Source organism: Cyrtonyx montezumae, unplaced genomic scaffold (assembly GCF_038088225.1).
Source record: "Cyrtonyx montezumae isolate F1298 unplaced genomic scaffold, pur_monq_1.0 scaffold_25, whole genome shotgun sequence".
Lineage (NCBI taxonomy): Eukaryota > Metazoa > Chordata > Aves > Galliformes > Odontophoridae > Cyrtonyx > Cyrtonyx montezumae.
The window spans coordinates 1250001-1265000 of NW_027071992.1; the positions used below are offsets into that span (position 1 = coordinate 1250001).

General features: G+C 33.9%; 1 protein-coding gene across 4 annotated transcripts in view; it reads right to left on the reverse strand.

Moving 5' to 3' along the window:
- Positions 1–15000, reverse strand: part of AP3B1 (adaptor related protein complex 3 subunit beta 1) — a 161189-nt gene that overhangs the window by 42258 nt on the left and 103931 nt on the right. For all 4 annotated transcript variants that reach the window (XM_065739772.1, XM_065739771.1, XM_065739770.1 and 1 more), the window contains 3 exons: positions 14162–14336; positions 7613–7685; positions 6688–6794 (listed from right to left, as the gene is read on the reverse strand). In XM_065739772.1, coding sequence (XP_065595844.1) covers positions 6688–6794; positions 7613–7685; positions 14162–14336 — 355 coding nt within the window. The remainder of the gene's footprint in view (positions 1–6687; positions 6795–7612; positions 7686–14161; positions 14337–15000) is intronic.

Below are 15000 nucleotides of genomic sequence, written 5' to 3' on the forward strand. Positions count from 1 at the left end.
ATTACAGCCGTTAAAATTGAAATGAGCCTCTTGTCTGGCTGGGGCTGCCCCCTTCCAGTGCATGAGACTGATGAAAATTTTTAGGGTCAGTGAATATGTCCCATGTCATGTCTGATAGATGCTAAAGATGTGAGGAGGTAAATGTTACCTTAGAAAGATGTGGCTGAAATTTTTAAGAGCTAGCTTTTATTAACAAAATAAAACAAAAATACAGCTTAGATTATCTCTCACTTCTCTCTGAGTTACATAGCATAATACATACACAAACTATTTTACATACATCATCTCTACATGTTTAAGGAATAACTTATGGAATCATCATTATTATGTATTATACGTGCTTGCTTCTAAAAATGTAGCACAAGCTCTGTTTTCAGTAGTTCTGATTTAAGGAGCATGACATATTTTCCATTTTGGACAGAAAAACTGCTTTGACTTCTCTCACAGATGTCATCATCTAATTCTCAAAATATACTGAATTAGTTTTAAGGAGAGTACCAACTTTTAATAGAAAGCAAAACAAAGACTGAGCGTCTGTTCACAGTAATTTGTTTGAAGGAGTTCATTTTTGCAACAATCTCTCACTCTGAAATTTGCTTTCTATTTTTTGTATCGGTTTTTGTGTTTCTAACTGCATTTACTTTACAGTTTTAGCATTTTTCACTTTTAAATACATTACTTGAGTGTTGCTTTAATCTTTGTCAGTCCATGACAAGAAAATAGTGAAACAACATTAAATAAAGAGCACTACTGTTAATCTAAGACCTGGTTAATCGCTATACAATATATCTTGTATACATGTTTTTAATAATAATTCATTAATACATACACATAAAATATATATTTTTTCATACGTGCATACATTTATATACATACACATATATATACATATATTTTAAAAATAGAAGACCAAATATGGAGAACATCTAGTACTAAAATACACAGTAATCAAGTAAATCAATGAGATACATTGTAATAATAAATATGCCTCCTATACTGGGCACATTTTTATCTATGTCATTGTGTCATAACAAGGTTTTGCTTCTGACTCAGAAGATGGGAAGACAAGACCTTGTTTGAACATTCAAATTAAATTATCTAATTTATTTGAAAGAAAATAAGCAGAATGTTCATAATTGTAGAGCTTGCTTAGTATTGATGCACTTAATAAATGTAAGAGGGATATATCTAAAGCTTGAACATTAATAAACATTACAAATGTTGATAAATGGATTTCTAGTTAATTAGTAAAGCTGAAATCACCCTTTAGAAGAGTGCTAGAAGAGGATTTTTTTAAATTAAACTATCGTTTTTAGAAGTGTATAGAAGTAATTTCTGGAAGGACATCGGAACTTTCGAATTTGTGATGTAATGGATGTATCACGTTACCTTTTTAAGAATAATGTCTTTTACAGAATATTTTTATAAACATGGAAAAACAAATATAAATATCTGGGAGGTCTGTTTTGCATTCCTTATCTGTCAATGGTTAATATCTGCTGATGAGCAGTTACATTCATTTGTAGCTCTCCATTGCTTCTCCAAGATAAGTAAGCATCATTATCCTCATTTTTCAGATGGAAAACTTACAAAATTGTTACACCCACCATAACAGACAGCATGTAGTAAGCCAAAAATAGAACTCATTTTCCGTAAGTAACATCTAGTTCTGTAACTACTGGACCACACCACCTTCCCACAAGCATCAGTCACATTTCATGAGCTTGTAGCTGAATTTTGCATGCACAAAGTTCCTATGCTTCTTCACTTCTTACATAGCTGCAAATTTTTCAGGCACCCTACTAAATTGTGGAATGTGTAGGAGTTGTTTCAGTTGAGCCTTATGCTAGCTACAAAGTTTGTACACCACAGAAGAGGGAAAAGATGAAGGAAACACATATACTTCAAATGTTCCACATGGAATAAAACCCTCCTTAAGGAACGAAGCTAAAGAGAGAACTCCCCATAATTCCACAAACACTACTTAGAATACAAGCGTGGTCAACAATGTGAAGAAGTTATAAGGACACATAAGGAGAGCATACACCTCACCATCAGCACTGCTCCCTCAACTTCCCCACCCCCCCAAGAAAAAAATTCCAATTTCAGTCATTATGTATAAAAAGCAGGCTTCAGAGAAAAAGTATAAAGGAAACATTTAAGGTACAGGAAAAAACTCTCTGTGGTGAGATACGAAAATGTAGACATTTTCTAGAAGAAGCTGAAAAATAAGAGGTCAAATGGTATACTATATAAAATAAGATGGAGGTAGGTTCCTACACACCTGGATTATTTCCAAAGATGTGGCTAACATTCAAAGTAATTTAAAAGTAACTTATTTTGTCTGACAAGAAAATTTTAGTTGCTTTCTAAGAAGGACTCACACAAATATAACACTATTAACTTAAAAGAAAACAACAAAAATTGCTCAAACTGTCTCCACAAACACGGGGATTATTAAGTACCTACTCAAACCATTGCATACAGTATGCTGAAATTGCTAGAGATTGTACCACATCTCTTTCACGATATTAAGAAGTTAATTCTGATGACACACACATTCCTGAGGTAAGAAACTGAGAAAAGCTCTGACCAGAATTTATATATGAATTAAAAATATATCGAATTATATAATAATTAATGCTAACAAAAATTTGAAAAAATAAAATTCATGAAGTAGAGTGCATGCCAATAATAACTTTGGAAGATGTACTGAAGGAACTTGCAAATTCTTAAGCATCAGGGAGCTAACCTTCCCCTATAAGCTGCATACCACACCAGACTGATGATATAATCCATTACTGTAATTCCTATGTTCCCAATGCTTCCAAGAAGAGATCCTTTACGCAAGCAAAGAAACTCTTGCTACAACAGACTGAATAGACAAAGTAACCCAAATCATAATTTTCCATGTAAACACTACTTCATACACTCAGAAATTAAACTATCTTTTATGGGGGGGATACCAAACCAAAAATATCTCTATTTTTATTTTGAAAGAGTTAATATTTACTGTTTTTCAGGAAATTCCGTAAACATGCTAAATTTGAAATTAAATGTATTTATCACCTGGCTTGACATGTCTATAGCTTGACCTTGACTTTTGTCAAAAGCTATTACTTCTGCTCTATGCATCACCACTCTCAAGAAGTTCTCAAAATGGATCCTAGTCAAGAGTTCTGCAGAAGATTCAAGGGACAGAAAAAGCATGATCTACTGCTCCCTTCTTAAACAGATTACATGGAGCTCTGAGTAGTAAAAGAAAATAAAACCATACTGTTGATAAAATAATAACCTCTCTCAAAAGAATACATGGAGTATACTAAAGAAAAATAGTAAATAAAACAATATTGCTTCTACAACTATGCCATAATTCAATATGCATAATAAGTAATGAAAAGACTAAATTATCGTAGCAAATAAAATTTCCATATCTCTTCACCACAAGAATTTTCCCCTCATTTGCTGTTTGTTTTTATCATAAACATTTCTTAAAACTTAGCCTTGATGTCTTCCACAGATTGACCTGCACTGGAGGGCAGGGAACATACCAAATTTTCTCTCAAATCCCCCTTATCTTGGCCTAGACTTTCCTTCTTCCTTCATCCAACTGCTGCTGCTGCCAGAGCTCACATCCAGCTGTAGTTTCCTAACACCTTTCTGAACTGTCAACACTTCTTGGTACCAAGGATGCATCATTTTTTTTCTGAAGCGTACGTAATTGATACCAGTTATTTATCAAACACAGCATGCTCAGAGATCCATATATTTAGGGAGCAGTTGTTTGCATATTTTTACTGTCTGAAGCCCTAATGAGAAAAGAACAGGTGGTTTACCTTCTTTCGTCATCAGATGTTTGATCGGTAGGAACAGACAATCACTCCCTTCTTTTGCTTCTCTGATACTTACCATAGCTCTCCCGTTCCTCACTATAGCATTCCTGCTCACAGTATTATTTCTTGCAGGAGGTTATAATCCTCCCTGTTCTTATGCCATTCATGAGTTTTGATTTTTAGTCTCTCTTCTCCTACCTTAAAAACTTCAATTTAAGGGACTGTTAATTTACATTCAAGTTCTGCTTTTTTCCAAATCTGATTTAAACTGGCCTTGCAAAAGCCTATCACTTCCAATTTTTAATTGGCACTGCATCTTAACAGATCTTGCAAGCCTTCACAGATATTTCACTATCTAAGACTCAGCTGACTCCAAATGTATGAGTTCTGAGTGCAGATCTGTAGAAGTCTCAGTAATAGCTTCCAGTTACCTAGTTCGGTGGACCCACCTGAAGGTACGATTTCATAAGGGCAGAAGCACAAACATGGATGTACTATGCTTTATGTACACTTTGAAGAAAGTTTCCATAAACTGACAAATAATTTCATTTTTCCTGGAAAACGTATGTTTATGACAAGTAAATGTTCTTCGTGCAATTAAGAATCATAAAAGCAAATGAGCTGTGGTACAAAGCCTCAGGCTGCGCACTGCAGTTTATATTCAAGTATCTTTCATTTTTGTAGGTTTAAAGAGATCCAGACCATTGCTATAAAATAGTTCTTGCATGTATACTTTCTGTGACGTTAAGCAGCTACAAAGGAAAAACTTCTCTGAAAGTGTACTAAAGGATGTGGTTTAGTGGGAAATGTTGGTGATAGGTGGACAGTTGGACTGGATGATCTTGGAGGTCTTTTCCAACCTTGGTGATTCTGTGTTTCTAGGAACATAGAGTTATAAGTTTTCTAAAAGCTGTATCCAATTACAGTCCTGAATGATTTGAATAATAGACTGCCTGACATATTCCAAGATAAGTGACTGCTACATTTCTTCAATATAAGGGTCATATACTGTACTTATCTATTTTTACTCCATGATCTCCATTGCCTGGTAATAAATTGATTTCTCACTGTTAGTTTGGCATGTGCCCTACAGTTAAATTCATTTTCTCTCCAATTGAAGGAAGAAAAAGTTTTCTGAAGTATGACAACTATTCTTATTTTTAGAACAAGTCACCATAGATTAAATTTAGAATATTATTTTAAGAGGGACATTCCCACATTAAGTCCTAAAAGTTCTTTTTATATTTTCATTTTTAGAAAAATACCTGATAAATACCTGATAAACCTGATACCTGAAAATACCTGCAAAACATCAAGACTGTGAATATATAACTACTTACATGTAATATTTTTTACAGTGTATGGTTATCATTCAAAAGAACAGCTTTTAACCTTATGGTTTAATTTTTCTTGTTTCCAGAAAAAGAAACACTTCAGAGGACCTCATCTGCAACTATTACCAATGATAGTGACAACTGAAAGGACAGGAAATCACCATGTAGTAGCAACAACTAGTTCTGATATGACCAGTTGGTTACAGAGCAGGAAGTATTAGGAAATGTTCTAGACTCCTCACTGGTTACCAGGACCTCAGAAGTAACAAGCAAAAAAAAAATATATTTTGCAGATTCAACCCTTTTATACAAAGTTCTTTCTACATTGCGGCGTAATGCGTATGACAGTATTTCACATTTTTTGAATGTGTGACACATGAGTGACTATGCATCATGCAAAATGACTGTATGTCCATTTTGTCACTAGCCCACCTGGAATTTAATTGCAACACAATTTTCAGCCTTGAGTAAGGCTGACAGCCACCACATAATCTGAAAGACTATCTTCTAAGCAAAAAAATCTTAAAGCCTTAAAGTATGTGAAAGACTGAAGCATTAGCTAAAATATGTTATTTCTTGAGTCAAATAACTTGTTAGACATTCTTTAAGAAATACTGAAGTATAAAATTTTACAAATGCATTCCTCACAAACCCAACACAAAATACTTTACAGCAATTAATAAAGTAGCAGTGTAGGTTCTAGATAACAGTCATATAAGAAATAAGGCTAGGCTAAAAGGTGCTCATATTATACAGTGCTTTCTTCTGGTCACTCCCACCAACTTTCACAAGGTTAATCACTCTGTGCTGCTGTTCCTTATTATTAAATTGCAAATTTGCATTAGATAAGAAAATGATTAAAATAAAATTAAATAAAAACCACCAAGAATGCAAACTACTGTTTTTTTTCACCAACAAAGGAATGCCCTCCATGACTGCTACTGCTATATTATAGCTATAGTTTCGAGATTCCCTAATGGAAAGTGCTACAAAACAGAGAGCGCTAACTACATGAATCATGACACATACTGATATACCACTGATTATAAATCTGTACTCTTTTTATTTGCATCCACAGCTGTGACTTGTACAGTCATGAAAAAATAATTCCAAATAGCAAAATGTCATAACTGGACACATGTATAGTAAACCATGGAATTAATAACTGTGATTTAATGTTACTTATTTTTGATAATGTAACAAGTAGATGATTTGAAAGATTTGGACAGTTTGTATGCATAATTTGTGAATATAAACTCTTCTGAGGCAGAGAAAAAAAGAAGATTGAAAAAGAAGTTTAAAATGCTTCCAGGCATTATTTTTAAACAAGCAATACTCATTCATTTCTCTGTATTACAGGAGGTATTTATTTCAGAACAAAAATAAGCTGCCAGGTTTGTATGTAAGCTAGAATTTCACAGGTGAAAGTATTTCCAAAAAATGTCTTCTCTGATTGCCTCAAAAATATGATAAACTTAAATTTAGACCCCTCCCTCCACTCTTTTTTAAAGGATACTTACATTAATGACTGATGAACCTGACAGACTTAATCCCTCTAGGTCTGCTGTTAAACTTGGGGACAAAACAGCTGCTGCAGGAACTGCCACAGGTGTTGTTACAGGGTAGACTAGAAGTACAAAAGCAATTGACAGTTAATGTCAAAAATACTGGGTTAGACAATAATCTATTTTCATTAAGTTTAAAGAGCTCATACATCTTGACATTATAATTTTGTTTGTATGTTTCCAAATCACAAAATATTTTTCTTCCAGACATAACAGCAATGGTCAATATAAACACTGAAAACAACACTTCTTTTACATTCAAGACATACTGTCCTTCTTACGCACTTTTACCTTCTATTTAATCCTTTCATCTGATCCATTGTGTACAGCACAATTTTGTTTATGAGTTACATGCAAAGTATATATTAATGCAACACTAACATTTGATGCACATGCAGAAATAAACACAAAGAACATGACTAAAAAACATAGAAAAAGTAACACCAGCCCTACCCTACTTTTCCACAACTACATTTTAATCTATTGTCTAAAACAGACATTTTTAGTATCATATTATAGTACCACAATTGCATAAATGTTGTACAAGACACATATCTGGGTACCTGAGGAAGTAAGCTCACTTCAACAGAAAAGTCTAGAAAATTCTCAAAAGAAATTTTCAACATCCCAATACATTCCAAATTGTTAAACTATTTCTTAGTTCTACAGTAAAAAAACAAAAACAAACAAACAAAATACCCCAATAATAACAATCATAATTTTGAATAATAGCTGTTATTAGTCTGGGTAATTTTTTTTAAACATTTTTTTGTGTATAAAAAATGAACAGATTCAATATTTAAGACATTTAAAATTTCACTGAATCAACTGAATTGAATTCATGCAATAGAAAAAACGAGACTTTAAACAAGATACTTACAGTCATCTAAATCTAGGAGAAACACATCTTGTTTATTTGGAGCTTTTCTGTCTTGTACTGTTTTTTCTTCTTTCTGTCAAAATAGATAAATATTTCATCTTTTAGTACATCAGCAAAAGAGTAGTCTTTTATACTTTCATAGTGGCAATGTCTAAGTTCATTGCTTCGAGCTTAGCATTTAAAGAATTCACCTCTTTAATTTGAGGATGAGTGAGAATGAGTTCTATGTACAGGTAGGCTGAACCCAAATTCCATATTTAAGTTCTATTTCACTTATCTGAGGCCATGTGAACCCATGGTTCAACCGTACCATTCCCCAGACTGCACCAAAAGAAAGGGAGCCAGCAATGTGAGGGAGGTGACTGTCTCCTATGCTCTGCCGTCGTGAGGCCCCAGGTGCAGTACTGCATCTGGGCCTGGGGCTCCAGCATGAGAAAGACATGGAGTTGTTGGACAAGGTCCAGAGGAGGCCATGAGGATGATCAGAGGGCTCTTTACTCATAAGAGCACCATTCCTTTGGAGAAAAGCTGAGGGAGCTGTACTTGTTCAGTCTAGAGAAGAGAAGGAACCCAAGAGACCTTATCGCAGACAGAGTACTTTAAAGGAGCCTACAAGAAAGCTGAATAAGAACTGTTTGTCAGGGAATACAGCAACAGGACAGTGGGTAATGGTTTTAAGGAAAAGGGTGGTGAGATAGTGGAGCAGGTTGCCTGGAGAACATGCGGATGCCCCATCCTTAGAGGTGTCAAGGTCAAGTTGGGCATCCTGAGCTGCTAGGTGACAGACCTGCAAGGCAGGGGCTTGGAACTGCATGCTCTTTAAGGTCCTTTTGAGCCAAAATCTCTGCATGATTCAGACAGACGATATTCTCTTACGTGGTCATTGCAAATGTGCTTTAGGTATTCTTGGAGTAGAATGTTCTTGTGGACAGAGCAGAATGGGAGTGTTTTTATTATTTATTTTTTTATTTTTAAATCAACTCATTTGAATGGTCATAATCACTACAGCATTTGAGTGCTCTATTACTGCTGTTTTACTTGATCCATGACACTTCTGTACACAAATGAAATTTCACAAAATATCTGTAAATTAATCATAATATGATTCCATTCCTTTTATGTTTTGTCTTAGTCAGTGACTGCTGCAGAACAAGCTCTTCTGAGTGCCAAGACAGTCACAACCACAAGTCTGCATTTTTTTTAATTCCAATGTGATTACTGGAACCCCATTTAGCTACATTTTTTCCTTCTCTGAAATAAATATTATACTTCATAATTCACAGGTGCTACCTGAATTATATGACTTCTTTTATTTGCATAAAGTTTTGAGTTACAAATTACTCCATGTCTATGAAGTCTTAGAAAAATTGAAATATACATACTTGCAACACTTTTACTAAACATTAAGTAGTCTGCAAATTACAAAATCTCTTGGAGATCTGAACATACTGAAAGAGAATAGTTAAGCAAAATGCAAATACGTTAAACATATGATCAAACAATCTCCCAGTTCTTTCACTCACTATCCCTCACTTATCCATAAGATTGAGCATCACCTGCAACTGTGAACACAGCTTAAAACTGATTTTTAGCTAGAGTTTCATATTTGCTAATCTTTCCAGTAGATATAGGATTTTTCCCTTCCCGATTATTATGCAGCCAATACAATCTACATAAGGATGAAAATTTTGAATATGCTTGAATTTTGCCAATGATACCATTGTCAGGACTATACGTTCAGAAAAATTTGTCAGATTAATGAAATCCTTTTATTGTTCCTCTGTTTACAGAAGACAGAAGCTAAGAAAGACATTCTCTAATATTAAGAACCTTTTTCCTTGTTTTTCTTTATTTTGGTATTTGTTTTACCATCCTGAAGTAATTTCTAAGTATATATCATAAAACACAACATGGAAATTTGTACATTTCATTTCTGGTCTCCTATTACTTTGAATCTGCAATGTAATTCACCTTCAGAAATGGAAAAAAAATCCATCAAAGAAAATTTCTTATCCTTCAAAATAAAATAAAATAAAATCAGAAAAGATAAGATCAGATAAAATAAGATAAAATGCTTTTAAGGTACATGTATGGAAATATTACATCCAGGTAATGCATGGGAAGAAAAATGCCCACTGCACACATTATCAGAATAGTGGATTAAATACAATTAGTTTATAATCAGTGAAAAAAAACACAGAACAAAAACCCACACAAAAACAACAACAACAAACAACCCTGCCATCTGGGAAATATAGAATCAGAAGCAAACTAAATCAAGATAAAGCTAATATTAAAGTATGCCTAAGTCTTATTTTTCAAGTTTGTCAAGCTTGCACACATATAGAGACACTAAAATACACAGATTTTCATATTCATATGTGCATTTCCAGATATATGTATGCTTACATTGTATTCGTATTTCTGTACAAAACAACACAGAAATCCATTTAAATTAGTTTTGCCTAATATATATACATGTGTTTATTTTTTTTCCAAAGAAAATAAAATAGATTGGCTTTCTAGAAATAATGAATAGCCAATGGCTGCAACAAATATTATCAACAGATATTTCTAATGAGTGAAAAAAGCTTTGCAATCCAAATGAAGATAATAAAAAGGTTATGACGTGTCTGGCATTTCCCTGTAATAAATTTTATTTTTCTTTTCTTAGAATAAGCCTACAATATAACCCAGTTTCTTGCCAGGAGAGCTCACTATGGGAAAAACAGAATACTAAACAAAGAAGTTAAGCTATATTCCATCAAACAATTCTCCATTTGCAATTCATCTTGGTAATAGAGATAGAACCTGGTAAATGCATATAGGACTTGAAGCAGGAGATTTCTCTTGCTCAATGCATAATTCATGTGCTCCGCCTGCAAAGTGTGTAAAATGAGAATTTCACACCGCAGCATGAGCCATGGAGCTGCAGTGAAAAGGCAGATGAAATCATATTTTGCTGTGTGAATTTTATTTCTTATCCTCCCAATATTTATACAAAACCATCATTGACAATCCAAATGCATTGACAGATCACCCACTGTTTCCATTGTGTTAGCACTTGAAAAGAGATCAGGCAGAAAGATAGACAATTTGTTTTTGTATATTTTTTAAATAGTGGATCAGGTTTTTAACAGCTGAGTGACTGTATTATACTTGTATAAGGAGGTCAACAGTAGCTGATGTAAAAATCCCACTGCAGAGACACCTACTTACACATGCATCCTCAAATCTGGCTTTCTACTGTAGAAATGGTTAGATCATATTACGTACCTTCAACTATACATATTTTAAAATTATATAAAACAATGCAGCATAAGAGAGGGACTTTGCTGTTCACTGCAGCTCAATTACGGGGAATACAACAGCTTTTACAAAATGATTCTTTAAGAAATATAAACATGAATGTATTAGTACATTCATGAAAAATAATCTGAAGTTTGTGTAACCTGTTTCTATGCTTTCTAGCACAGATGCACGGATGCATGCATAAATTAAGATCTCATATAAGCATATTCAAACCTTATTATGAAAATTGTGCTAAATGTGGCAATGGTACCCAACGAAATACAGAATGGTACACAACCCTCAGAACACTTGCTAAGTAACAGTTCATAATTCGTGGCACGCTGAATAACTATAAAAATAAACCCTACTAATTATTTCTCTCATCAATGGGTATTTCAGAAAGTATTTCCATTTTTATTTATAAGCACAGGAAAACCCAAGAAATAATCTCCCCATCTACATTAACCACATTACAAATGTTCCTGTAGCAGAATAGTACAAGCCATGTCTTTTTCTGTGAAAATCTTCCAGTCAAAGAACATGCCTTTCTCAGGGCCTAACTGAAAAAGTCTGATTCCTGGGTGACCTGGAGGCAGGAAGCACAGAAGTTACAAGTTTTTAATGGAAGTAAAATAAGTATAAGTAGTTCTTGTAAAAGCTACTTTGATACAAGGGTTCCACATATGACTTCATCCAAAGTGTTTGTTACAGCTTGTTTAACAGCTTGTTTACTGCTTTTCTTTCCAGCTTGGAAGGGCTACCAGGGTTATCATCAGTTAGCTACACTTCTGATCACAAGGCTCAAAAAAGGTACCTGTATAAAAATCCATTCAGCTAGTCAGCATAATAGTCACTGCTGACACAAAATACATGATTCTCACCTCTACCTCCTTGTCCAGTTATGCTTCTGAATGTAACTATCAGAAACATCTGAAGTATAAATGCAAGCATCCAGTAATGCTTAAACAGTGAAAAAGACCTCTATATTCAAGAGCATTAAATTCACTTTAGACTCCTGCCCAATTCATTCAACCTTTACTGTTTTCATATACTACTACATTGGCCATGTCAAAAAGTTTCCTAGCACTTAAGGAACATTTGGATAGTGAACACAGTACTATCTTTTCAACTAACTCCTCGACACCTTTTTTTACTGCAACATATGCAAACCCATTGTTCTTTTTTTTTTTTTTTTGTGACATTTTGAAGTTTTACAGTTCTTCACTTCTACATTTTGACTCTGATCAACTCTTTTGTCAACGATTTAAAACTTCTTGTTCCTAGTACATTTCTTTTTATGCACTTCTTAAGTAAGGCTTTAAGACTACTCCTGCAAAGATCCAAATGCTTGAGAGTTCTTCACTGACTTCAGTAAAACAATCCCAAGCTCGTTAGACATTCTAGTTCTCATATTACACAGTACATTGACTTCACACATTCTCAGACACTGTTTTAAAATATAAAAAGCTTACTTATGCTGGAAGTCCTCACAAATCCTGTGAAGAACTAGAGCAGCTTAAATAACTCTAGTGAAAGTAATCACAAAGGCTGGCCCTAATGCTATGAGGAAGGACAATTGCAGCAGAGAGCACAGTTGTCTGAATACAGTTCTACAGTGATTTCTCAGAGTAAAGCAGGAAGGTGTTCTTGATATTGTCTGGTGAAAAAAAATCTGTACTACTGTAAGAAGTTGCAAACTTTTAGCATGAAATGAGTTAATTCTAACAATATTTAATTTCTGTGCTAGAAAAAAAATACCTTTTAAGTAGGTATGTTATCCAGTGTCACATTAGGTAGGAAACACTGATGAAATAAGAGAAAAACACCTGAATTTCCAAAATGCTATTGTCTCCATTAATTTTTGGCCTTCCTGATAGATTATGGGAATGGACTGTAAGCTCAGTCCATTCCAAAAACCAAAGACCTTTTGTGATCAAGATTTAGAGAAATGAAGGGCCTTTTTTCCTCACCTAAAGGAATACACCTAAATAGCTTAGTGAAATTACAGACTTCTCTCTGGATTATTTGAAACATGCTTGTTCAATAACTTCTACAACTGCATCAAATGCAACAGAAAAGTCCTGTTTTGGCTACTCAGCAGTCTATACTGAAATCCTGATCATAATGTGTCAGCTTAATTTAAAATGCTTCAAATTATCACTTAATTTTCAACACCACATATTGTTACTAGAATGGAAACTTCAGAGCTACAATTCTAACTGCATATTTTTTTTATTGTGTGTATAGACAGAATTGCAAATAAATTTATGACAATGGAAAACTAACTTCCAGGAATTATTTTACCTCAACCTTAGCATGAAGTTCCTCATATATTTATTTTTTAAATAAAAGGTAGTTAAATAAACAGAATCCACAACATGCAACTAGCTTCAGCTCTGTAGTGCTAGCTTGAATAAAATGAACTTCTAACCTCCATATCTTCACAAAGGTAAGCAATTAAAACTTAGTTAATGCAAGCAAAGTTGCAAAACAACTTAGTTAACACAAACTAAGCTGGCTCAGTTGAACACTTTTATCTTGTATCTTTACACATTTTAGAGTTCAATTAAAAAAAAAGATTTGAAAGATTGCTAATTAACAAATTTAGCAAGAAAGCTAATATAAGTTGAAGTAATGGAACAATGTATACGCTTTATTCCTATCAAACAGGGAGTAATAAAAGTTGATTACTCATTAAAGATATTAACTGTTTTAGCCTATGTATATACCTGTAGTAAATAATTATAATATTCAATATATATACCTCAAAATAGATGTATTAATTTCACTGTTCTATTGTTCACTGATTACAACAAAGCTAGGTAGTTCTATTTGAGTGCCTTTACATCCTTAAGGAATGATCTCAGACTCAGGTCTTGCAGTAATTGGGATCTAATTTTAATATAATAATCATTCCTAATCAGGCAATTTCTGTGTATTCCTCATGTTTTCACCAGTTTAGAAGTACATCTAAAAAAATTAAGGCTTCATTATTCATTACCTTTATATACATTATATACATTTACCTATATACATTATATACATATCATTGCTTAAACTATCAAACAGTTATTGTTTTGGGACTAGTCTTTTCATGAAAGGTCAAAATTATTTACAAAACTTCTGTTTCTTAGGTATTCAAAAAATTACTACCCATCTCCATTCCTCAAGAAAGAAACAGTGTTAGATACATCCTTGAATATTTTATACATATACATTAACATATGCATGTATATATAAATATTTAACACATCTTACCTTAGTAGAGATAGCATTTTTAGACTTTTCATCATCTGAGTCACTTTTAGAGTCTGATTCTGACTTGGAGTTTGAAGAACTCTCTTCTGATGAAGCAGACTCTGTGTCAGAGGAACTGCATGTGCTTCTGGTTTTGGAGATTTCCTTTTCTTTCTTTTTTATGTCTTCTGTATCACTAGATATTAAAATAATTAAATGTAAGACACACACAAAAAAAAAAACACCAAAGAAAAACAGTTAGAAATAATAAGATGGTTTGAGTTGGAAGATACTTTAAAGATCTTCTAGTTCCAACTGCCCTGCCACTGGTAGGCAGTAGAGAGGGCTGCCCTCATCCTGGCCTTGAATACCTCAAGGATTGGAATATCCAAAGGTACTCTGGGCAATCATTTCCAGTATCCTACCATCCTCTGAGTTAGATTTTCTTTTAATGTGTAATCTAAATTTCCCACGTTTTATTTTAAAGCCATTACCTTCTCCTATTGCTCCATGCCCCAATAAGGAGTCTCTCCCTATCTTCAAGTACTGAAAGGCGTTATAAGGCCTCCCTAAAACCTCCTTTTCTCTGCACTGAACAAGCCCAGCTCCTACAGCCTTTCTTTGTAGGGGAGGTGCTTCAACACTCATCTTCCTCACAGCCCATCTTTGCTCAAGTAGCTCAGTGTCTTTCTTGAGCTGGGGGCCCCAGAGCTGAAGCTAGGAAGCATCCTACATCAAGATTTCCAAGATTTCTGAAATGAACATGAAATCATTTCTCATGATATGAGAAATGAAATCTTCCTCATGATAATGAAACTTGGCTACAGTGGCAGAAGTAGTAGCTTATTTAAGGGAATACA